This window comes from Erpetoichthys calabaricus, chromosome 9 (assembly GCF_900747795.2).
Source record: "Erpetoichthys calabaricus chromosome 9, fErpCal1.3, whole genome shotgun sequence".
Taxonomy (NCBI): Eukaryota; Metazoa; Chordata; class Cladistia; order Polypteriformes; family Polypteridae; genus Erpetoichthys; species Erpetoichthys calabaricus.
In genome coordinates this window covers 168,790,236-168,817,169 of record NC_041402.2, presented here as the reverse complement: position 1 = coordinate 168,817,169, position 26,934 = coordinate 168,790,236, and the positions used below count along the sequence as shown (strand labels likewise).

The 26,934-nt window shown below is 43.8% G+C and overlaps 1 protein-coding gene across 3 annotated transcripts in view; it reads right to left on the bottom strand.

Annotated features, from left to right (window-relative positions):
* LOC114658249 (neurotrimin-like) overlaps nucleotides 1-26,934 on the bottom strand; it is a 702,230-nt gene that overhangs the window by 213,657 nt on the left and 461,639 nt on the right. For all 3 annotated transcript variants that reach the window (XM_051931916.1, XM_051931915.1, XM_028810397.2), the window contains exon 3: nucleotides 3,467-3,592. In XM_051931916.1, the coding sequence (XP_051787876.1) occupies nucleotides 3,467-3,592 (126 nt within the window). The remainder of the gene's footprint in view (nucleotides 1-3,466; nucleotides 3,593-26,934) is intronic.

Sequence of the window (26,934 nt, the reverse complement as noted above, 5' to 3'; positions counted from 1 at the left end):
CAGCAAGTAGATCAATTCCTGCTCTTCTTTTTGCTTTCTACCATGTCACTTTGCCGTACAAAACACACAACCACACAGGTCATGCTTTGGTAATAAACACCATCACAGGTCACATTGCCAAGGTTGCTGCTACCTCAAATTGCATGAATTTCAAGAACATATTAGCTGACAAGCTTTCAGTTAAGACCTTGATCAAGGTTTTAGCTCCAATACTCTGCAAGTAAATGTGTGACAGATGGACAGACCTTAATATTTTATATATACAAATACATCTGACTTCCAGTCTTTGATTTTTTTATGGTTTATCTAATATGATTTTTCTCAAAAGTCCATCTGAAGCTGCCACCACCCACAGGATGTGGATGTACATGCGTGTCTGTGGATCACTTTATCGGCTCAGATCATGTATGCAGTATCACTCTGGGACGAGAGGGGCCACTGTCACTAACAGTCTTGTCTCTTCCCTCTGCAGATCTGAGAAGATACCCCATGGGGGTGACTGACCCCACCCTCATCACTCCAAGATGTCCCGCCCCTTGTGGTGCAAACCATGTGTTTTGTCTTGGTAGACTAATATTTTACTCTACTTTCCCATTTTGTATTATTAATATGTAGCCTTTGTCAGAATGCCTCAAATCTTAGACTTATCACTGTTTATAAGATATTGTGCCATATAAATTCTCCCCACCTTCCCTTCTACATGTATAACTTCATGCAGTTAGGTGTAGTAAAAGACAAGCAGGAGTTAAGTTACAATTTAAACAATGTATTATTGATAATATTAATAAATAATAACAATATGCAAAGTGCATTTGAATATTGGCAACCATACAACCTGATAAATGGTGATGTGTAGTTTCAGGCGGCACATGGACTTGTTAGTTACTTTAAATGTCTGTAGTTAAGGCATCATTTTGTGGTCAGCTTTCTTCAGAACAGGCCTGTCTCAATATGGCTGCCGAGCTGTGCTCTTCATTGTGTTATCCTTTTCAGTTCATGGTGTGTGAGATGGTCTTTCATCAGTTTGGTAAGAGACAGAGAGCGAAGTAAAGCAAGCAAATGTATATGTTTTCTGTCCAACTCCTAGAACCAATAAGGTGTTGTGGTACTTAAAGGCTTATGATACAAGACAGTTCCAAACAGCCATACTTCAGACCAATGGGGGAACAGAAAACATCTTCACACCTGCCACCCCCCAAAACCATTTGTTGAGCTAAAGTTTTCCAGTTAGGCAGCCTGGCTTTCCTCTGGGGGTTGACTGAGAATCCTGTAGAGAAACACTTACCAAACTTGTTTGAGGCACTTCCCCCCAAACCCTGTCATAAAATTACAAAGAGACTCAGTCCTAAAGGGGAGAAGGGGTTCTTAAACCATCAAACCATTGCTGTTATTAATGTAACACTAACATTACATTGCTTTGTCTACGTTACAAATAAAGACATACAAAATATTTATCAACTTGAATGCAAAATTTCACATCACAACACCATGTAAAAGTGGCCATTTCCAGACAGAGGTGCCTCAGTCTTGAGTCAAGCCTACTACAGGAGGGAGCTCTATGGACAGATCCTTTGCATTGAGCCTTCAGAGGCTAAAGTTCTCTCTTTTTTAATTAATTTTATTCTAAAAATATAACATTCCATACCATCAAGTCTAACTTATACAACAAAGAAGGTAACATTACTTCTTCTTCTTCTTTCAGCTGCTCCCGTTAGGGGTTGCCCCAGCAGATCATCTTTTACCATATCTTCCTGTCCTCTGCATCTTGTTCTGTTACACCCACCACCTGCCTGTCCTCTCTCACCACATTCATAAGCCTTCACTTAGGGCTTCCTCTTTTCCTCTTCCATGGCAGCTCTATCTTTAACATCCTTTTCCCAATATATGCAGCATCTCTCCTCTGCAGATGTCCAAACCAACGCAATCTCGCCTTTCTGACTTTGTCTCCAAACCATCCAACTCGAGCTGACCCTCACATACTGTACAATCAAGTCAAACCTAAAAAAACAGAATTCATCCCACAACTGAGAAAACCACACATGGACTGAAATCCAGGATTCTGGATCCATCAGGCAGCAGCAGTAATTATAGTACCACCATGCTGTCTGCACTCACTGAGCATATGATTAGGACCACTACACTATTACTGGGCAGGGCCTCCTTCTGCTCTTAAAACAGTCTCAGTTCTTGGTGGCATGGATTCTTCAAGATGTTGGAAACATTCCATTGACATTATGGTCCATGCTGACATAATTGCTACCCATAGTCTCTCTAGATTTCTTAGCTGCACATTCATGTTGTGAATCCACCACATCCCAGAAGTGTCCTTTTAGATTCAAATTCAGTGACTAAAGTTCTCTTGCTTGCTTTTTGATGCTTGTGCCATTGAGTGCCTGTTTGTTTTTCTACTAAGTTTCTTTCCTTGTTGCTCACAATTAAACAGGGCGGCCAGGTTGGCACCCCCAAAATTTTGTTGGGCTTTGTCAGTCACTCATTCCTGACAGGATGTAGCTGTGCCATACCTTGTAGAGACACCAGTGGCACCCATTTGCTCATCATTAATAAAGTATGGCACTAGTGAGAAGTCAAGCAAAATGACACTTTTTACTGGCTAACTAAAAAGATTACAATATGCAAGCTTTCACGGCAACTCAGGCCCCTAGTACTAAAGTATAACACTTAAATTTCTCTACATAATCCTAAAATGTGAGTTTTGAATCGTGTTTTGGGAGACTTAACATCTTGAAATTCCAGATATCTGTTTTTGATGATCCTATTTATAACTTTCATTTATTTTATTTTTTCCTTTCTACACAATGATTTAACATGAACCCAATCCCATATACTAGGCACACTGTAAATAATATCAAAGAAGCAACAAAAAGGCAAGAATTCATTTCAGCTTTGTCACATATGACCAATTGGTGAGTCTTTCAAGGGGAGTAATAACAAGCTACACCAGGGAGAAAGAGTTTATGCTTGCACAGGGACTGACATACTTCTGTTTCCACCAACAGCACAGAGCACTGCCCACCAGGAGACCAGCCAATGCCCGGCCCCTTCTGGTCTGAATTACTTATAAGCACCACATAATAGAGAAGCTGGAGTCACAGACACAGCCACATTGCTGCTCTTTTTTGCCTCTATTTTGGGTGAACAAACTGGGTTTCCACACTGGAATTCCAGCTCTCATTTGTTCTCACTTGGCTTTCTGTTTCACTGCTCATCATTAAAACGATTGGGAAAAAAGAGATTCTGAAGAAGACCACTGAAGGACACATTTTCCACGCACTTACAGCAGTCCTCTCATTTTGCCATTAGCTTAATCAAAATCAGTTAGCATCATGCGGCAGTAATGGCATCTCTTTGCAAAACCATGAGCATGTATCATCATAACTACAGGCCATTAAGAGGTATATTTGGGGTCCCATCCTCTCCGCACCTTAGCCTTCCAAGTTTCACCTACCTATGGCTGAGAGGTGTTTCCATGTCACTTCCGGCTCTGGTTTTCCTGAGGCTAAGCACTTCAGTGTGACATTGTCCCCTTCACTCACAGAGATGTTGGATGATATACTTCTGATTTTGGGAGGGACTGAAAAGAAGAGAGGAGTAAAATGTTAAAATTGCCAAGAGATCAAATGTATTAATTATAGACCATATTTAGTAATAATTTAATAATTACAAACCATATTACAACCAATGGCTATTAAAGGCACTGCATCCATTAGAATCTTAAGCCTAAAATTAACATAAGAATAAAGGTGCAATCCGTTAAAACAAGACTCATATAGAAATCAGCGTATGGACATGCAGTAACTCAGCCAGGGGCTACAGTCTATTGAACATAGAGCTAAAGCCTGGACCATTCAAAGATGGTCTGCATAAGCCTAAAATCACACCATAGGACAGAGGCAATGTAAAGTGTGCCATTTCACAAACACAAATACTTCACATCAAATCCTTCCCCACAGAATTCATTGGTTACACAAAAGCGTTTTCTGATTTCATGCAGGAGCTGTGTGGCATGGTGGTGCAGTGGTAGCGCTGCTGTCTTGCAATGAGATGGGGGTTCTTATCCCGGGTGCTCACTGTGTAGAGTTTGGATTGTCCTCCCCGTGTCCTGCAGGTGCTCCGGTTTCCTCCCAAAAACATGCAGGTGAGGTGAATTGGTGTTGTTAAATTAGTGTGCACATGTGTGCATGTTCACCCTCTGATGGACTGGCGTCCTGTCTAGGGATTATTCCTGCCTTGCACCTTTTGCTTACTGGGATACTCTCCAGCTTCCCTGTGACCCTTCTCAGGATATGCAGGTTTGAATATGGATGGATACAGGAGCCTAATGCTTTGTGCTGCATAAAGCTGTATCCACAATATGTGACAGAGTCAATAGATGGTGCCTCTGGTAGCACCCCTGAAAATTTCTGTCATCCATGCCGTTCATTATAATTTCCTTTCAATCTCAAAATAACTGCAAGAACAACACAGGGGCAAATGCTTCTACTAAATACCCCCTAAAGACCAAAGTTCAGATCCTGGCCTTTTCACCACCCGTGTGGAGTTTGCATGCTCTCCCAGTGTCTGTTTAGGGGTTTTTCTGCCATTATTCTACATCTTCCTATCAAAGTGAAGATTAGATGGACTGATAGGTCTAACATGGCCTTGTCAAAGGGAGGGTCCCTTGCAGTGCACTAGTGCCGCATTCAGAGTTGGCTCCTGTCCTCCACCCAGTGCTTCTTCATTGGATTGTATTAGTGAAGATGATTTTCTGTGGTTTGACCTCAAGGATGACCAACTGATTGGCAACTCTAAATGGGCCCTGTATGGGTTTAAGTGTGCTCAGCAATGTATGGGCACCTTGACTAGGGTAAATTCTTGCCTTGTTCCTAATGTCATGAAGGCAGGCTCCAGCCTTTGCAACCTTTCAACGGAACATACGTTAGCATGGAAAATAAATAACATAATTTGCATAGTAAGTTTGTTCTGTATGTAGCACTGCACCTCTCCACTCATTTGCTGTCAGTGCAGAGTTTACACATTCTACTTATTTCAATGTGGATTAACGCTGATGAACTCTACTCCAATTTCCTTCCACATTCCAAAGAGACACAGGAAACATCTGATTCTAAATCAGCACGACATTCTGACCAGGGCTAGCTTTTTCTTTCACCCCATAATTTTTAGATATAGATGCCAGATTCCCACTAAACTCTAATGAATGGAAACAGAAAACAGTTGGATGAATTGATGGATAGACAGATGAATGGATGGACAGAGCTTTAAAGGAATACTGTACTCCACCAAAAAAATGACATTTTTTTATATGTTACATGTAGTTTGTAGTAATGACTGAGAAACATTTTTAATTTCATGTTCTTAATTATCCATCCATCCATCCATTTTCCAACCCGCTGAATCTGAACACAGGGTCTGCTGGAGCCAATCCCAGCCAACACAGGGCACAAGGCAGGAACCAATCCCGGGCAGGGTGCCAACCCACCACAGGACACACACAAACACACCCACACACCAAGCACACACTAGGGCCAATTTAGAATCGCCATTCCACCTAACCTGCATGTCTTTGGACTGTGGGAGGAAACCGGAGCGCCCGGAGGAAACCCACGCAGACACGGGGAGAACATGCAAACTCCACGCAAGGAGGACCCGGGAAGCGAACCCAGGTCCCCAGGTCTCCCAACTGCGAGGCAGCAGCGCTACCCACTGCGCCACCGTGCCGCCCATGTTCTTAATTAATCATTCTTAATTAACCTCAAGCAGAACAGGAGAAAATGTTTGTGATACAATCGACCCTAACAGTGACCTGTGCTCTACAATGGCAAATGATGTGAAGAACATCCATGAACAAAAGAAAACAAGTTAATGTTACTTGTGTCGTATAATTCACATGTTCATTATCCAATTGTATGCTCAAAATAAGAAAAACACATACACTTTTTGCTAAAATATTATTAACAGTTACTTCCAGAACAGGCAGCGTTCATTGTAAAATGGAAAATGCATTCCCACAATTCTGTGCTTTTGAATTTAAGAAAGAACGAGGTAGTGAGGTGGGTCTTTAATTCCAAATTTTCTTGGTCATCAATATAAACTGCATGAGGTAAAAAAATATATCATTTTTGGATGTTTTGTGATTGAAAAATTGTAGTTTTAGTAGATTTTAGTCTATAATCCTTGTGTCATGATCTGGGGTATCCCGAAAGCACAGATACAAAAAGTTGCCCACTAGTGGGAGAGAAAACACAGTCATAAACCCCAACTAGAAGCCCAAAGGGCTGAGAACAAATCTTTAAAGCTAAAGGTTGATTTCCACAAAATGGGTTGTGCAAGAACAAAGCTCCAAAGAGCACAAAGGAGATGCCTGAAGAGGCAAGGCAGACACAGCAAAATCCCAGTACAGAATCCAAAGGCAGTGGTTGAAAAAGAACAGAGGTTCAAAAATACTAAATAACGCAGTCCCAATATGAAATCCAGAGGCGAGGTCAAAAACAGAGCAAGGGTTCAAAAATCCAGAAAATCAAAAGCAATAACAAAAGATACTCACAAAAACTCTCCAATCCCTAGCGTGTTCAATGAACTGTGAGGAACTATAGGAGGCCCTCCTTCAAACTGAATGGAGGGCTGTTCCTAGTGGTGATTCGCAGGTGGCCATTTCCCTTTACCAACCCACAAATAGAAAATTCAGCAGGCTGTTACTGTGGAGCATTTTAAAAAACTGCTAAAACCAATATTTTAATAGGGTTTTTTCATAGCTATGTTTCGGTTGTATTCCTCATGGACTGTAAGGGTACAGAACTATCTATCGTATCCTTCAGGGATCGGCATCTTTACTAATCTCTCCTGTTCTCCCCTGTCTTTCCAGTTCTTCTTTCCAGTTCTCCTGTTCACCTGATCAAGTCTCCCTGCAGTCCCCTGTGATGCTGGAGTAAAGGTTGGTGTCTCAGCAATCCATGAGACCAACTTCATTAAATCCTCTTATATAAAACCAACAATTAAGAACATTTATGTTAGATAGAATGCCCAGCTGGAGCTGGGTGATCTTTTGGCCTTGGAACCCCTGCAGATTTTGTTTTTTTCCTCCAGTTAAAGTGGAGTGTTTTTTGATTTTTTTCTTATCTCCTGGTCATCCTGGACTCATCTATAGACACTTATATCAGGACACTGTATACAGATGCTACTCTTCTACTTGACATTAACCTGTTTTCTTTTTTAAAATCATGTAGGTTTATTTGGTTTTTCTTTGTTATTCTTTAATATTATTACCTAAGGTTTTCTTGTAAAGCACTTTGAGATACATTTTTTTGTATGAAAATGTGCTATAAAAATAAATATTGCTGTTGGTGTTGCTCATATCAGAGAGAGACATAGTCCCTCCAACGTGTCTTGGGTCTTCCCTGGGGCCTCCTCCCGGTTAGATGTGCCCGGAGGGGGGCGTCCAGGAGGCATCCTGATCAGATGCCCAAGCCACCTCATCTGACTCCTCTCGATGCGGAGGAGCAGCGGCTCTACTCTGAGCCCCTCCCGGATGACTGAGCTTCACACCCTATCTTTAAGGGAAAGCCCAGACACCCTGCGGAGGAAACTCATTTCAGCCGCCTGTATTCGCGATCTCGTTCTTTCGGTCACTACCCATAGCTCATGACCATAGGTGAGGGTAGGAACATAGATCGACTGGTAAATTGAGAGCTTCGCCTTGTGGCTCAGCTCCTTTTTCACCATGACAGACCGATGCAGAGCCCACATTACTGCGGATGCCGCACCGATCCGCCTGTCGATCTCACGCTCCATTCTTCCCTCACTCGTGAACAAGACCCCGAGATACTTGAACTCCTCCACTTGGGGCAGGATCTCGCTACCAACCCTGAGAGGGCACTCCACCCTTTTCTGGCTGAGGACCATGGCCTCGGATTTGGAGGTGCTGATTCCCATCCCAGCCGCTTCACACTCGGCTGCGAACCGATCTAGAGAGAGCTGAAGATCACGGCCTGAAGAAGCAAACAGGACAACATCATCTGCAAAAAGCAGTTACCCAATCCTGAGCCCACCAAACCGGACCCCCTCAACGCCCTGGCTGCACCTAGAAATTCTGTCCATAAAAGTTATGAACAGAATTGGTGACAAAGGGCAGCCCTGGCAGAGTCCAACTCTCACTGGAAACGGGTTTGACTTACTGCCGGCAATGCGGACCAAGCTCTGGCACTGATCATACAGGGACCGAACAGCCCTTATCAGGGGGTCCGGTACCCCATACTCTCGGAGTACCCCCCACAGGATTCCCCGAGGGACACGGTCGAATGCCTTTTCCAAGTCCACAAAACACATGTAGACTGGTTGGGCAAACTCCCATGCACCCTCCAGGACCCTGCTAAGGGTGTAGAGCTGGTCCACTGTTCCGCGACCAGGACGAAAACCACACTGTTCCTCCTGAATCCGAGGCTCGACTGTCCGACGGACCCTCCTCTCCAGAACCCCTGAATAGACGTTTCCAGGGAGGCTGAGGAGTGTGATCCTTCTGTAGTTGGAACACACTCTCCGGTCCCCTTTCTTAAAGAGGGGGACCACCACCCCAGTCTGCCAATCCAGAGGCATTGTCCCTGATGTTCATGCAATGTTGCAGAGGCGTGTCAACCAAGACAGTCCTAAAACATCCAGAGCCTTGAAGAACTCCGGGTGTATCTCATCCACCCCCGGGGCCCTGCCACCAAGGAGTTTTTTGACCACCTCGGTGACTTCAGTCCCAGAGATGGGGGAGCCCACCTCTGAGTCCCCAGGCTCTGCTTCCTCATTGGAAGGCATGTTAGTGGGATTGAGGAGGTCTTCGAAGTACTCCCTCCACCGACCCACAACGTCCCGAGTCGAGGTCAGCAGTGCACCATCCCCACCATGTACAGTGTTGACACTGCACTGCTTCCCCTTCCTGTGACGCCAGATGGTGGACCAGAATCTCCTCGAAGCCATCCGAAAGCCGTTCTCCATGGCTTCCCCAAACTCCTCCCACGCCCGAGTTTTTGCCTCAGCAACCACCAAAGCCACATTCCGCTTGGCCTGCCGGTACCTATCAGCTGCCTCCAGAGTCCCACAGGACAAAAGGGTCCTGTAGGACTCCTTCTTCAGCTTGACGGCATCCCTCACCGCCGGTGTCCACCAATGGGTTCGGGGATTGCTGCCACGACAGGCACCGACCATCTTACGGCCACAGGTCTGGTCAGCTGCCTCAATAATAGAGGCACGGAACATGGCCCATTCGGACTCAATGACCCCCACCTCCCTCGGGACATGGTCGAAGTTCTGCCGGAGGTGGGAGTTGAAGCTACTTCTGACAGGGGGTTCTGCCAGACGTTCCCAGCAGACCCTCACAACACATTTGGGCCTACCAGGCCTGATCGGCATCCTCCCCCACCATCGAAGCCAACTCACCACCAGGTGGTGATCAGTTGACAGCTCCGCCCCTCTCTTCACCCGAGTGTCCAAGACATGTGGCCGCAGGTCCACCGACCCGAACACAAAGTCAATCATCGAACTGAGGCCTAGGGTGTCCTGGTGCCAAGTGCACATATTGCCACGCTTGGGTTACAAAATTGCACAGAAGACCAGAGGAAGTTGAAGAGACTGGAATTTTATTCAAACACTGCAAACAAACATTTATCTTTTAAAAGGGTTTCAAACGTGCTCCTTGAAAAGAGTTAACACCTCTGCTTGTCATTTAAAAGCAACCAAGGACTTCTTCGGAGGAGGAAGAATACGAGCCAGGAGCAGGAGAGGTCTGAGACAGAGAAAGAAGCAGATAATCAATTTAACAAACTGAAAGAAGCCCGTACAGGCTTTTTGAGAAGGCGGAGCACCGCGCGAGAGGCACATTACGCGACAGAGCCGGCAAGAAGGGAAAGGAGAAATGTGAAGGTAGTCTGTCTATGTTTCTTAGGGGTTTTCCCAGGGGTGTCTGTATCTTTTGGGGGTACGATTAGCTTCGCAGCTCACAATATGAACATCCTTATGCTTGAACATGGTGTTCGTTATGGACAATCCGTGACGAGTACAGAAGTCCAATAACAAAACACCACTCGGGTTCAGATCGGGGTGGCCATTTCTCCCAATCACACCCTTCCAGGTCTCATTGTCATTGCCCACATGAGCATTGAAGTCTCCCAGAAGAATGAGGGAGTCCCCAGAAGGTATGCCCTCTAACACCCCCTCCAGGGACTCCAAAAAGGGTGGGTATTCCAAACTTCTGTTCGGCGCATACACGCAAATGACAGTTAGGACCCGTCCCCCCACCTGAAGGTGGAGGGAGGCTACCCTCTCGTCCACCGGGGTAAACCCCAATGAACAGGCTCCAAGTCGGGGGGCAATAAGTATACCCACACCCGCTCTGCGCCTCTCACCGGGGGCAACTCCAGAGTGGTAGAGAGTCCAGCCCTTCTCAAGGAGATTGGTTCCAGAGTTCAAGCTGTGCGTCGAGGTGAGTCTGACTATATCTACCCGGAACCTCTCTACCTCGCGCACTAGCTCAGGCTCCTTCCCCTTCAGAGAGGTGACATTCCACGTCCCAAGAGCCAGCTTCTGTAGCCAAGGATCGGACTGCCAAGGTCCGTGCCTTCGGCCACCACCCAATTCACACTGCACCCGACCTCCTTGGCCCCTCCCATAGGTGGTGAGCCCATGGGAAGGGGGATCCACATTGCCTCTTCGGGCTGTGCACGGCCGAGCCCCATAGGTGCAGGCGCTCGCCATCGAGCCCCACCTTCAGGCCTGGCTCCAGAGGGGGGCCCCGGTGACCCACGTTCGGGCAAGGGAAAGCGCTGTCCAAAGTTTTCATTCATCATAGAAGGTTTGTTTAACCGCTCTTTGTCTCATCCCTCACCTTAATTTAGTAAATAACAATAAAATGCAGAATGTGCCACCCAACAGAGATGCTGCCTTGTGAGTTCGTCCACATGTCTTGCCTGCCAGGAAGAGCTAATTGATGGTCTTTCTCCAGAGAGTCCTTGAAAGCAGCTCCCTCTGATCGGTTTCTAAAAATGTTTCGTTCAAATGGGTTTATTACCACTTACTGCACTCGTACAGATTCTCTCAGATGGAAATTCACTAAAAACGCATTACATTGCACTATCCGCGGTATAAAAGTTGAATTCACAATGAGTAGTTGAGATGAAGAGGGCAGCTTCCAGAAGCCCAGCGGGGCCAAGCAAGACCCATAAAAGCCTCTCAGCTGTAGATTGCCAGTAAGAAGGATGGGGGGGGGGTTGCTTTTTTCCTGCAAGCACAGGCTAAAGCAAAATTGATAAAAAAAAAGAAAAATTGAAGCAAGGATCAAAGAAAAGGCTGGCAGAGTCTGCCTTGATGTAGAAGTCCTCTGTACATAACAATCTGATACAGAGAAGAAAAGCCATTGTCTCCTAATTGCAGTAATTTCAAGTACAATGTATTGCGTATTCTATGGAATTACAGTGCATCACTTCTTTATGAGAGGTCCTTATATTGTTCTAGGGAACTGACTTCCACTTTCACTTTCATAAAGGTGGCGAGGAAAGCACTTGTCACAGCTGTCACTTATTCAGTAATCATTAGAGCAAGAAACATCTTCTTCAAGGAATTCAGAGCAGTGATTGGTAGTGACAAACCAGCTGTCAGTAAGAGCTACAAGGGTCACAGAACATTGATGGGCATAAACACCCACCTTGGAGTGAGGAGTAGCTGGGTCATAATGGAGTGACAGTTTCAGAAATTATGTGTCTAAGGAACATGAATCATTCTGGCATACAGAATAAGTCAGCAAAGTGCAGTCTTATATAGTGCCTTTTACATCTATCTATCTATCTATCTATCTATCTATCTATCTATCTATCTATCTATCTATCTATCTATCTATCTATCTATCTATCTATCTATCTATCTATCTATCTATCTATCTATCTATCTATCTATCTATCTATCTACAGTCATATGAAAAACTTTGGGAATCCCTCTCAGCCTGCATAATAATTGACTCTCCTTTCAACAAAAAAGATAACAGTGGCATGTCTTTCATTTCCTAGGAACATCTGAGTACTGCGGTGTTTTCCAAACAAAGATTTTTAGTGAAGCAGTATTTAGTTGTATGAAATTAAATCAAATGTGAAAAACTGGTTGTGCAAAAATGTGGGTCCCATTGTAATTTTGCTGATTTGAATGTCTGTCACTGCTCAATGCTGATTACTTGCAACACCAAATTGGTTGGATTAGCTCGTTAAGTCTTGAACTTCATAGACAGGTGTGTCCAATCATGAGATATAAAGGTATTTAAGGTGGTCAACTACCAGTTGTGCTTCCCTTTGACTCTCCTCTGAAGAGTGACAGCATGGGATCCTCAAAGCAACTCTCAAAAGATCTGAAAACAAAGATTGTTCAGTATCATGGTTTAGGGGAAGGCTAGAAAAAGCTATCTCAGAGGTTTAAACTGTCAGTTTCAACTGTAGGGAATGTAATCAGGAAATGGAAGGCCACAGGCACAGTTGCTGTTAAACCCAGCAGGTCTGGCAGGCCAAGAAAAATACAGGAGCGGCATATGCGCAGGATTGTGAGAATGGTTACAGACAACCCACAGATCACCTCCAAAGACCTGCAAGAACATCTTGCTGCAGATGGTGTATCTGTACATCGCTCTACAATTCAGCACAATTTGCACAAAGAACATCTGAACGGCAGGGTGATGAGAAAGAAGCCCTTTCTGCACTCACGCCACAAACAGAGTCGCTTGTTGTATGCAAATGCTCATTTAGACAAGCCAGATTCATTTTGGAACAAAGTGCTTTGGACTGATGAGACAAAAATTGAGTTATTTGGTCATAACAAAAAGCGCTTTGCATGGTGGAAGAAGAACACCGCATTCCAAGAAAAACACCTGCTACCTACTGTCAAATTTGGTGGAGGTTCCATCATGCTGTGGGGCTGTGTGGCTAGTTCAGGGACTGGGGCCCTTGTTAAAGTCGAGGGTCAGACGAATTCAACCCAATATCAAGAAATTCTTCAGGATAATGTTCAAGCATCAGTCACAAAGTTGAAGTTACGCAGGGGTTGGATATTCCAACAAGACAATGACCCAAAACACAGTTTGAAATCTACAAAGGCATTCATGCAGAGGGAGAAGTACAATGTTCTGGAATGGCCGTCACAGTCCCCTGACTTGAATATCATCAAAAATCTATGAGATGATTTGAGGCAGGCTGTCCATGCTCGGCAGCCATCAAATTTAACTGAACTGGAGAGATTTTGTATGGAAGAATGGTCAAAAATACCTCCATCCAGAATCCAGACACTCATCAAAGGCTATAGGAGGCGTCTAGAGGCTGTTATATTTGCAAAAGGAGGGTCAACAAAGCATTTATGTAATATCTCTGTTGGGGTGCCCAAATTTATGCACCTCTCTGATTTTGTTATGATGCATATTGCATATTTTCTGTTAATCCAATAAACTTAATGTCACTGCTGAAATCCTACTGTTTCCATAAGGCATGTCATATATTAAAAGGAAGTTGCTACTTTGAAAGCTCAGCCAATGATAAACAAAAATATAAAGAATTAAGAGGGGTTCCCAAACTTTTTCATCATTCAATACAGAATTAAAATGAATCAGAATCAAAATAATAGTTCTTAATACTGTATATGTATCAAAACATCTTCTTTATACACAGTACTCTAGTTAGCTTTTCAGATTCTGTATATTCTACTGCCGTTCATTTTAATATAGTGATAAATATAGCTGCTGGCAGGACAGCCCTGCATCAGATAAAAGCCATGACAATAAAACAGATGTGTGTCTTTTGTTATCAAAGAAAGAACAAACAATTTTCTTGCCAAAGCTGAGCCATAACTTTTTATTGCTAACAGTTTGGGCAGTGCATTTCAAGACGGACCTGATGAAATCAGCCTTAGCTAAAGAATGAATTCTCTGCCTGCTCTTCCAACATTTTGTATGAATGTTTTAAAAGACAGCTGTGCAAAGCAAGTTTTTTTTTCTTTTTTTTTCTGTGTAATTGGATGTTTTTTATGTGTTCTATTTACCAATATAAATTGCCTATCAAAAGTATTCAACCTCTTGGAAGTTTTCGCATTTTATTATTATACAAATCACAGTGAGGCAACTGGGACTGGGACTGCCAAGTCATAAGTTTTCTTTCGTTTTAATTTTTTTCTTTCGTCTTTCTTTTTATTTTTTGTTATTATAGCATGTTTTCAGACCATAGTGTGTGTGTGTATATATTAATTTATCTATTTCTTTTTTTTTTTTTCTTCATAGGAGGTTTGTTTAACCGCTCTTTGTCTCATCCCTCACCTAGGACCAGTTTGCCTTGGGTGGCCCTACCAGGGGCATAAAGCCCCGGACAACACAGCTCCTAGGATCATTGGGACACGCAAACCCCTCCACCACGATAAGGTGACGGTTAAAGGAGGGGAACCGTCAAAAAACAATTTTGGACAGCGTTTTCCCTTGCCCGGACGCGGGTCACCGGGGCCCCACTCTGGAGCCAGGCCTGGAGGTGGGGCTCGATGGCGAGCGCCTGGTGGCCGGGCCTGCACCCATGGGGCTCGGCCGGGCACAGCCCAAAGAGGCAACGTGGGTCCCCCCTTCCCATGGGCTCACCACCTATGGGAGGGGCCAAGGAGGTCGGGTGCAGTGTGAGTTGGGTGGTGGCCGAAGGCGGGGACCTTGGCGGTCCGATCCTCGGCTACAGAAACTGGCTCTTGGGATGTGGAATGTCACCTCTCTGAAGGGGAAGGAGCCTGAGCTAGTGCGCGAAGTTGAGAGGTTCCGGCTAGATATAGTCGGACTCACCTCGACGCACAGCTTGGACTCTGGAACCAATCTCCTTGAGAGGGGCTGGACTCTCTACCACTCTGGAGTTGCCCCCGGTGAGAGGCGCCGAGCAGGTGTGGGTATACTTATTGCCCCCCAACTTGGAGCCTGTACATTGGGGTTTACCCCGGTGGACGAGAGGGTAGCCTCCCTTCGCCTTCGGGTGGGGGGACGGGTCCTAACTGTTGTTTGTGCGTATGCGCCGAACAGCAGTTCGGAGTATCCACCCTTTTTGAAGTCCCTGGAGGGGGTGCTAGAGGACATACCTTCTGGGGACTCCCTCGTTCTGCTGGGAGACTTCAATGCTCACGTGGGCAATGACAGTGAGACCTGGAAGGGCGTGACTGGAAAGAATGGCCCCCCTGATCTGAACCCGAGCGGTGTTTTGTTATTGGACTTCTGTGCTCGTCACGGATTGTCCATAACGAACACCATGTTCAAGCATAGGGGTGTTCATATGTGCACTTGGCACCAGGACACCCTAGGCCTCAGTTCGATGATCGACTTTGTTGTCGTGTCGTCGGACTTGCGGCCACATGTCTTGGACACTCGGGTGAAGAGAGGGGCGGAGCTGTCAACTGATCACCACCTGGTGGTGAGTTGGCTTCGATGGTGGGGGAGGATGCCGGTCAGGCGTGGTAGGCCCAAACGTGTTGTGAGGGTCTGCTGGGAACATCTGGCAGAGCCCCCTGTCAGAAGTAGCTTCAACTCCCACCTCCGGCAGAACTTCGACCACATCCCGAGGGAGGTGGGGGACATTGAGTCCGAATGGGCCATGTTCTGTGCCTCTATTGTTGAGGCAGCTGACCGGAGCTGTGGCCGTAAGGTGGTCGGTGCCTGTCGTGGCGGCAATCCCCGAACCCGCTGGTGGACACCGGCGGTGAAGGATGCCGTCAAGCTGAAGAAGGAGTCCTACAGGACCCTTTTGTCCTGTGGGACCCCGGAGGCAGCTGATAGGTACCGGCAGGCCAAGCGGAATGCGGCTTTGGTGGTTGCTGAGGCAAAAACTCGGGCATGGGAGGAGTTTGGGGAGGCCATGGAGAATGACTTTCGGACGGCTTCGAGGAGATTCTGGTCCACCATCCGGCGTCTCAGGAAGGGGAAGCAGAGCAGTGTCAACACTGTATATGGTGGGGATGGTGCGCTGCTGACCTCGACTCGGGACGTTGTGGGTCGGTGGAGGGGATACTTCGAAGACCTCCTCAATCCCATTAACATGCCTTCCAATGAGGAAGCAGAGCCTGGGGACTCAGAGGTGGGCTCCCCCATCTCTGGGACTGAGGTCACCGAGGTGGTCAAAAAACTCCTTGGTGGCAGGGCCCCGGGGGTGAATGAGATACGCCCGGAGTTCCTCAAGGCTCTGGATGTTGTAGGACTGTCTTGGCTGACACGCCTCTGCAACATCGCATGGACATCAGGGACAGTGCCTCTTGATTGGCAGACCGGGGTGGTGGTCCCCCTCTTTAAGAAGGGGGATCGAAGGGTGTGTTCCAACTACAGAGGGATCACACTCCTCAGCCTCCCTGGAAAAGTCTATTCAGGGGTCCTGGAGAGGAGGGTCCGTCGGATAGTCGAGCCTCGGATTCAGGAGGAACAGTGTGGTTTTCGTCCTGGTCGCGGAACAGTGGACCAGCTCTATACCCTTAGCAGGGTCCTGGAGGGTGCATGTGAGTTTGCCCAACCAGTCTACATGTGTTTTGTGGACTTGGAAAAGGCATTCGACCGTGTCCCTCGGGGAATCCTATGGGGGGGTACTCTGAGAGTATGGGGTACCGGCCCCCCTGATAAGGGCTGTTCAGTCCCTGTACAATCGGTGCCAGAGCTTGGTCCGCATTGCCGGCAGTAAGTCGAACCCGTTTCCAGTGAGAGTTGGACTCCGCCAGGGCTGCCCTTTGTCACCGATTCTGTTCATAACTTTTATGGACAGAATTTCTAGGCGCAGCCAGGGTGTTGAGGGGGTCCGGTTTGGTGGGCTCAGGATTGGGTCACTGCTTTTTGCAGATGATGTTGTCCTGTTTGCTTCATCAGGCCGTGATCTTCAGCTCTCTCTGGATCGGTTCGCAGCCGAGTGTGAAGCGGCTGGGATGAGAATCAGCACCTCCAAATCCGAGACCATGGTCCTCAGCCGGAAAAGGGTGGAGTGCCCTCTCAGGGTTGGTAGCGAGATCCTGCCCCAAGCGGAGGAGTTCAAGTATCTCGGGGTCTTGTTCACGAGTGAGGGAAGAATGGAGCGTGAGATCGACAGGCAGATCGGTGCGGCATCCGCAGTAATGCGGACGTTGCATCGGTCTGTCGTGGTGAAAAAGGAGCTGAGCCGCAAGGCGAAGCTCTCAATTTACCAGTCGATCTATGTTCCTACCCTCACCTATGGTCATGAGCTATGGGTAGTGACCGAAAGAACGAGATCGCGAATACAAGCGGCTGAAATGAGTTTCCTCCGCAGGGTGTCTGGGCTTTCCCTTAAAGATAGGGTGAGAAGCTCAGTCATCCGGGAGGGGCTCAGAGTAGAGCCGCTGCTCCTCCGCATCGAGAGGAGTCAGATGAGGTGGCTTGGGCATCTGATCAGGATGCCTCCTGGACGCCTCCCTGGTGAGGTGTTCCGGGCACGTCCAACCGGGAGGAGGCCCCGGGGAAGACCCAGGACATGCTGGAGGGACTATGTCTCTCGACTGGCCTGGGAACGCCTTGGGATTCTCCCGGAAGAGCTAGAAGAAGTGGCCGGGGAGAGGGAAGTCTGGGCATCTCTGCTCAAGCTGCTGCCCCCGCAACCCGACCTCGGATAAGCGGGAGACAATGGATGGATGGATGGATATTTCTTATTTTTTTAAAAAGCTGCTATAAAAAGCCAAATTTAATAATAAGAAATACAGTTCTATCTATCTATTATATAGTGCCTTTCACATCTATCTATCTATCTATCTATCTATCTATCTATCTATCTATCTATCTATCTATCTATCTATCTATCTATCTATCTATCTATCTATCTATCTATCTATCTATTATATAGTGCCTTTCATATCTATCTATTAGAAAAAGACTTTTTTTTAAGTCAAAGTGAAATCAGATCTCTGCAAAGTGATCTAAATTAATTAGAAATACAAAACACAATTTATTTAATCACATACACAATTCAGCCCCTTCAGTTCAGTATTTAACAGCAGTCCCTTTGGCAGCCATGACAGCCTTAAATCTGTGTGCTTAGATCTCTCTCTGCTTTGCACTTCTGCACACAGCCATTTGTCCCCATACATCTTTGTAAAATTGCCCAAGCTCTGTCATGCTGCATGGAGATCATGAATGAACAGCCTTTTTCATGTCCAGCTACAAATTCTCATTTAAAGTGAGATCTGGACTCTGAGTTGGCCACTGGAGAACTTTAACATTCCCGTTTGTTTCTCAGAAATTCCTGCGTGGCTTTGGCTTTCTGTCTTTCTGGGAAACAAATCTTCTCTGACTACCCAGATTTCTTCCAGACTGCATTAGATTTTGCCTCAGAATTTCCCCATATTTTTGTTGGATTTAGGGTCCCCTCTACCCTGACTAGTCTTTTAGGGGCTGCTGCAGAGAAGCATCCCCTCAGCACAATGCGGCCACCAGTATGTTTTTTAATAATCTGTAGTGTTCAAACATGCCGTTTAGTTTATTGACCAAAATGTTCAATTTTAGTCTGATCAGATCATAGGACTTTCTTTAGGCTCACTTTAATGTCTTGCATGTACCTTCTGGCAAATTCTGGCCAAGATGTCATTGGCGTTTTTTCTCTGTGCCACTCTATCATAAAGCAGTGAGTGTCAAAGTTCATCGTCTTGTCTACACAGTCTCTCCAGTCCCCTGCACTGTAGCTTGTATATCCTTTTGAGTTCTCATAGATCTGTTGGTGTCCTCCCTCACTCGTCTTCTTCTTGCACAATCACTCAGTTTTTGTGGGGCCTCCTGTAGGCAGGTTTGCCACTCTGCCATACTCTTTCCATTTCATAATGATTGATTTCTCTGGATTCCAAAGGATATTCACTGACTTGAATACTTTCCTGTCTCCATCCCCTGACTTGTGCTTTGCAACCCCCTTGGAGTGTTCTTTTGTCGTCATTGTGTAGGTTAGCCCGCCACACTGACTCACCACAAGTTGGTCCTTCCATATACAAGGTCAGACCCCAGACTGGTGACCTCTACTGAACTGATTCTGGGACTTCTAAAACCAATTGGTGATGTTTTACATGTATCATATTAAAGAGGGTGACTATTTATGCAATCAATTATTTTGTGTTTTATATCTGTAAATCATTTAGACCACTTAGCTGAGATCAGTTTTCATATTAATATTAAATTGTCTGTTTTGTTGAACAATGTCAAAAGAGTCATATAAAATACTCAGTGATTCAATGTTTTATAAAAACAAAATGTGAAAACTTGGAAAACAGTGGATACTTTTTGACAGACACTGCACCAATGTGTAGCTGTTTACACTGACTTGTTATATTTTCACCATTCAGTCCTTCCATTTGTAATGTCAGCTTTGTCCTGCTCAGATAAAGAATGAATTCTTTGCCTGCTCTTCATTTTTTCTGTGAATGAACCCTAAATGATGGTCTACTTTGTCCTTATGGAAACATGAATTTTTGGGACTTGGCCCAAGTGTCCAAATGTTCTCCACACCGTGGGTTTAGTCAATGAAATTATAGCTTGATACCAAAATATTTCCACCTTGATAATTTATTTAGTGACCACACAAATATTTTCTTCCAATCTGGGCAATGCTGAATACTGTGGCTAACTAATGTTTAGCATAAATCATTTTTAATAAAGTGTCAAATGTTATTAGAATGCTCTTTAGAATGTATTGGTTTACAGAGATATTATATAAATCCAGGGCCGTCTTAACGTATGGGCACAATGGGCACTGGCCAGGGGCCCACGATGTTTCTCAGGCCTATGTATGTTTCTGTTTTGCTGTTAAAACGGGGGCCCCAGAGCTCTACTTTGCCCGGGGGTCTATGATGTAGTTAAGACAGCCCTACAAATGACTACAGAAGAGTCTGAGTGTTTAGGATTGCAGTCTGTTAGCTCCAATGAGCTCTTTGCTGTCACAATGGAGTTGCATGGTCTCCCCATGTCTGTATGTTTTCTTTGGTAACTGAAGCTCCACCAATTTTCAAATCCCCAATACACTGGTTACGTTACTGGGAGAGTCTAAATGAGCTCAAAATGGATGTGTGCGACCGTGTGCTGTTCAGTGGAGTGACTGCTCTCTGTGTTCCTCATTGCTCTTGTGCTCTTAATACTGCTGGGTAATTCATTTGAGTAAAGCTTCTGTGGGAAGTTTCTGAGTGAACATTCACCTCTTCATATTTAGAGCTGTGTTAGTTTGATGATGTCTTTGCTGAGGGTTCCAAAAACAACCATGGCTATGATAAGCAATCTCTCAGACACATGGGGAATTACAGTATGCATAGCTAGAAAGGTGGGTAGATGGATTGTGAGAGATTGAAGTGGAGATATAAGCATGGAAGGACAGACACACATGTGAGGTTTACAGTTTAATATCTCTCTATTATATAAAAAAATCCTTCGACGTGACAAGACGTTTTCGAGACGAGATGTTTTGGAGGAGAGATTTTTTTAAGTCCCACGAGATGAGACTTTTGCCTTGAGATTTTTTTCAAGTCACTATCTCCTATCAAAAATTTTCAAACAAGACCACGGTCTTCTAGCACCGAGAAACGAGGAAGTCAATCAAATTAACATCAAAAATGACGATTGGTTACACAGCAAGTTGGTTAAATGCGTATCAATAGACTATGCTGAAACAGTTGCTGGTGATCATGCGGAAGATGAAAACAACAACTTACAATATCCCATAGAATAACTACAACCGTTAACACTGTCCGGTCTTCCTCTGCACGAATTACTTTAAAAAGAAGGATGTATCCAAGAATGGTAATGTAGTACATCTTCTGCGGATAACATTAGACAACAAAGGAGATCTTGATATGCCAATCATATTAAAACGTTAACAGTTTCCCGTTAGAATAGCTTTTGCAAAGACAATTAACAAATCTCAGAGCCAAACATTCGAAAAAGTCAGAGAGAAAGAAACGAAATTCAATCAGTTATACGTTGTGTTGATGCATATGTAAAAATTTCCATGAAAATAAAAATCTGTTTGAATTGTACATCTGGATCCCCATACACGAGCGGCAGAACCGCAAAGAGTCTAATGCGTAGCAGGGGGCTAAGCCCCCTGGTCATATACATTCTGAACATTCATCTCACATCTACACAAGACTTCAGTTTCAGATGTAGTGCTTTCTAAATGTGTGATTCTAAGTTAGATACACTTTTCTTATATTGCAAACATGGACATTACTTCAAAGGTTCTTAAGAAATATTTTTGCTTAACCAGCCTGAACATTCATGTGACGTAAAGGATAACTTAAGTCTGACGTCACCAAACCCTCTTGAAATGAACTAGCTTCTCAGCCGCCATGTGGCCTTCTAGAAAGCTCATTAGCAGCCTAACAGACAGAGCTGAGCCCAGCAGAACAGACAGATGTAAGCTCATAAAGCTTGTTCCAGTTACTTTTGATGGAGAGTGCTGTACTCATTACAAAGCGTATCCTTCCTTCCTTCTTGAGTTCAGGCAAGGCAGCCACTGCACCTTCTCACGGCGTTCCTCACTTTATGGTGAGGCTGCAGGGGTCGCTGGCTCAGACATCAGTCTAAGTGGCTGGAAAAAGGAACCCTCTTGTGATTTTCCTGCTTCCAGAGAGGCTGCCTCCAAATGCCAAAGCAAGAAGCTTTTAGTTTTATTTATATTTTCTTCATCTTTTCAGGTGCCATTTGCCCTTGAATGTTAATTGTGCATCTTAAATTAACTAAACGGCTTATGGCCCAATTCTCTGAGCGGCAATATGGCAGCTGCGCTTATTGATTGTGCTTTAAAAGTCTTCCTTTAAGTAACAAGGACTGTCCTTTTGCTTGTTAGAGACCTATTAACCATATTTAGCACTCCCTTTAAAGACATTTCCAAGCAGCTTACAATAATAAATTAAAACTTTACATTAATTATGTAAAATATATACTGTATGTTTGTATACAGTATATATATATATATATATATATATATATATATATATATATATATATATATATATATATATATATGTGAGGCAGACAGGAAGAGAAGAGAAAGAAAGAAGGCACTGGGCATTGTGTGCCATTTGGTGCTGTACATTGCTGTTGGGGGCAAAGGAAGCATCCTCCCCATGTAAATAAACTGTGCTGTGTGGCAAACTTGTGTCCAGCCTATCTGTGTCGGGGTTATGAGGGCTGTACATGCCCTGGACATCACTGCTCCCATTAGGGGTTGCCACAGTGGATCATCTTGTTCCATATCTTCCTGTCCTCTCCATCTTGCTCTATTACACCCATCACCTGCATGTTCACTCTCACCATATCCGTAAACATCCTCTTAGGCCTATCTCTTTTCCTCTTCCCTGGCAGCTCTATCCTTAGCATCATTTCCCAATATGACAGCATCTCTCCTCTGCACGTGTCCAAACCAATGCAATCACACCTCTCTGACTTTTCCTCCCAGCCGTCCAACCTGAGCTGACCCTCTAATGTTCTCATTTCTAATCCTATCCATCCTCGTCACACCCAATGTAAATCTTAGCATCTTTAACTTTGCCACCTCCAGCTCTGTCTCCTGCTTTCTGGTCAGTGCCATCGTCTACAACCCATATAACATAGCTGGTCTCACTACCGTCCTGTAGACCTTCCCTTTCACTCTTGCTGATATCCATCTGTCACAAATTATTCCTGTCACTCTTCTTTGCCCACTCCACCCTGCCTGCTCTCTCTTTTTCACCTCTTTTCCACAATCCTCGTTACTCTGTACTATTGATCCCAAGTATTTCAACTTATCCACCTTCACCAACTCTTCTCCTTGCATCCTCACCATTCCACTGACCTCCCTCTCATTTACACACATGTATTCTGTCTTGTTCCTACTGACCTTCATTCCTCTTCTCTCTAGAGCATATCTCCACCTCTCCAGGGTCTCCTCAACCTGCTCCCTACTCTCGCTACACATCACAATGTCATCAGCAAACATCATAGTCCACGGGGACTCCTGTCTAATCTCGTCTGTCAACCTGTCCATCACCATTGCAAATAAGAAAAGGCTCAGAGCCGATCCCTGATGTAATCCCACCTCCATTTTGAATGCATCTACTACCGCAGGCCTCATCACTGTCACACTTCCCTCGTACATATCCTGTACAACTCTTATGTATTTCTCTGCCACTCCCAACTTCCTCATTCAATACCACAACTCCTTTTGAGGCACTCTGTCATATGCTTTCTCCAGGTCCACAAAGACACAATGTATTTTATTTATTTGAACTAAGCTTATGTTTGATGGCCATGTTCTTCATTGATGTGTTTTTTTTAATGTTATATAGTAGTCTCTTTGTAAAAGTTGCTGACAAACCAAATTTCCCACTTGGGACAATAAAATTGAATTAAATCAGACTGATTCTGTAAGTGGGAAAAACAGGCAAAAACATTTATTGTGAAATGTGCAATGAGTTCATAGGGTACAAGAAGTAAAATGATCACACATAATTAGGAAACAAAAGAAATAACACCATCTACCAGTGAGAAGGATGGGCAGAAGACAACAGAATGTGGCATGTCTTAAGGACCACCTTCAGTTTGAGGAAGAAGAGCAAAAAAAGGATACAACACTGCAGTCACTGAAAATAACTACAAGCCAGAAAAAGAAAGGAGAAGGAGCGTTCAAAGAGTCTAGTTATAAGAGATTGGTGTCCATCCATCCATCCATCCATCCATCTTTTCAATACACTTATTCTAATTTTAGATTTGACAGAGGAGCACGGGCTTATTCAAGCATCATCAGGTCTAGTCAAGAACCAGCCAAGGGCAGGACACGCTCACTCATACCAGGCTACTTTTAGAGTATGAGATTTTTCTAACCTTCATATCTTTGGGATATGGTGGAAAAATTGGGATACTCAGACAAAAATGCATGTAGATATGAGGAAAACATGTAAACTCCATATCGAAACTGACAGTGCCTGAATATGAACCCAGTCTACCAGAGTAATGTGTATTTTTTATCAATGATAAAGCCATTGAAATGTTCTAATTCAGCTTCTGCTTATTATTATTATTATTATTATTAATAATAATAATAACAATAATAATAATAATAATAATAATAACCTCTATCCTAGTTTCAATCTTAAAGACTCCCTCCATGGATGTGAACACCTCGCTGTGCTCCCTATGCAAGATTCAGGCTGCTGTTGTTTTACATCCTTTCCTCTCTTCCTATCTCTCAGTTTCCCTCTCACAATAATCACATACTTGTTTACATTTTTAACAGTTAGTTTCTATTTTTGGATCTCCTTGTTATTCCAAAAAGATTTTTTTATTGTCTCTGTGCCCTCCCAATTCTGTGTGGATTAGAGCTAATAGCAAAGCCTTTCATGTTTATTCACACCAAGAAAGAATAGGGAAATCAATTATTCATCTGCTACTTTTTTATTGTTCAATTATGAAAGATGTTTTGTATGTTTGAGTCAAATATCTAACACTATCTACAGTGAGAAATGCTCCTTATATAATCATGTTACCTCATTAACATACACATAATATGTTCACAGATGTGAGGCTTGTTTGTTATTTATACATTCATATAATTTTGTTCATCTCCTTGTTCTGTACTCTAAATGAAGATAAGTTAGGTGCCTTGGTATCCTGTACCTGTAATAATTTTAAAAATTCCATGTTGTCTGTTTGACAGGTATCGTCAAAAATAAAACCCTGTATGAGAGTTAAACAGACTCAAGAGGTGCTCTTAAAGGTGTTTAGGGCACCTTTCAGTCTCATTAACTTACATTATACCTAGCCAAGCTGTTCTGTACAATACACCACACAGCCGGGGTCTCTCTTGCATTATTTTATTCATTTTTACAGACAGTTTTGAATGAAGGATACAATCCTCACGCTTCTTTCAAATTAGGAAAAGCTGCCAGTGAATGTGACGGTGCTGCACTGCTGCAAACACTCAAGGGTCTACATTAGAGACAGGCTGGACTTGCCTTATAACAGAGAGACCCACCAAATCAACAGGCTAATTAAAAGGGTAGGCTCAATTGTAGAATGCACTCTGGACCCCCTGGAGGTTGTGGGAAAGGAGGGAATGAAGACAAAGCTGAGTGCCATTATGAGCAAAGCTGCACATCCTCTCTCTGACACACTAACACTGAGGACTTTCAGACAATGAATTATTCAGCACAAAAGGGTTTCCCTTACTAGAAATGACAATATAAAAAAAGGTCTATCTATCTATCTATCTATCTATCTATCTATCTATCTATCTATCTATCTATCTATCTATCTATCTATCTATCTATCTATCTATCTATCTATCTATCTATCTATCTATCTATCTATCTATCTATCTATCTATCTATCTATCTAGTGCCCCAAGCTGCCAGGAGCTGTAATGACTAGCCTCTGAAACTGATAGACCAGTTTGATAAGAATCGGAGTCTTTAGAATATAAGCACACATTGTTTTAAACTAAACTTTATGTTTCTACCATGAACAGGAAGTACAAATCAATAGCTTACTGACTGTCTTCATGGAGGTTTCAGTCACAATGAAGAAAAGAGCAGAAGCCGGTGTAATCTTCAAGAGCACAGCATGAGAACTTAGACAGGAATTAAGAGGAAATCAATCTGTCTGAATCATTCACAAATAACAGAATAGACCACAGGGATATAAAGAAGCAGCCATGCCACCACATAACTACTTCACATTTGCTCCTGTGCTAAGGATCAGCAGCAAAAATAAAAAGGCCAGTCACATTAGTGTGTTAAACATACAAAAAAAATTTCTGCATCCAGCACGAGTTTCTCAACATAAAACTGAGATTGTAATTGTAGTCTGTTGCAGGCTGAAGTATGAAAACAGTTTACAATCATAACCTCTGTACAGGAATATCTTCTGGGGTGAATTTGTTAAAAATCAACTGAGTTTATAACATTTTAGAAACCTGGGGCAAGTTTCATTTAGACTGAGTGATTTATGTTTTGAGTCATCATGTCCATGGATTCACATTCTGGCTCACAAGTATGTAACATATTCTTAAAATGGTTGATTTGTGTTCAGGAATGCTGTTATACAATACAACATTATAGTATGAATGGCAAAGATCGTAGGCTTTGAGGGAAAATGGACAGAGACAGGTAAACCAAAAGGCTGGCACATGAGAGGACAGACTAGTAGTAACAGATCAAAATGCATCTCAACAAGGAAGTCAAAATGAAGCAAAGATCTAAACCAAAATTCGTATTTATTTATTTATTTACTATAGAAGTCTTTCATTAATTTTGTCTTTTTACAGTGTTTAGTTTTATAATGCAAACACGGTGATGTCACACAAATAGCTGCACTTGTGTCACATGCAGAGGACTGCAAGGTCACCAAAATAACAATAAAAATAAAAATGAATGGCCTATGAGAACACCTACAAACGATGTAAATGCATTGACAGTCTGTTACTGCAAAATGGATAAAGCATGGGAATTCATAGAAATCTGAAATTTTGTGTGAGTTACATACTTCTAATGTATACTTGCAGTGTCCAGATTACCTGTGGCACATCTGCTTGTCTCTATGGAGTAACTTTGCTCAGACACAAAAGCTTTCCAGCCTTCTACAGTGGTGATAGCAGTGCCAAGTTTTATTTGGAATGAGTGATTTGTTTTTGAATTATTGTATTGACAAGCATGCAGCTTGACACCAAGGCAGCCATTAAACTGAAAGTGATCAAATCGTGCTCAGGGATACCTAAAACGTAAATCTGTTCAAAGGTCAAAGTCAAACATTTGACCCTATATATACATATACTGTTCAGTATATACAATGCAACACTAAGGTCTGTGTGTGTATCCTGTCTTTCAAAGCAATATGATTGGTCAGTTTTTCTTTGGTGTGATTGGTCCATTTGGTTTTGGTCATGTGATGTGAAAGAGGAAGTACGAGTG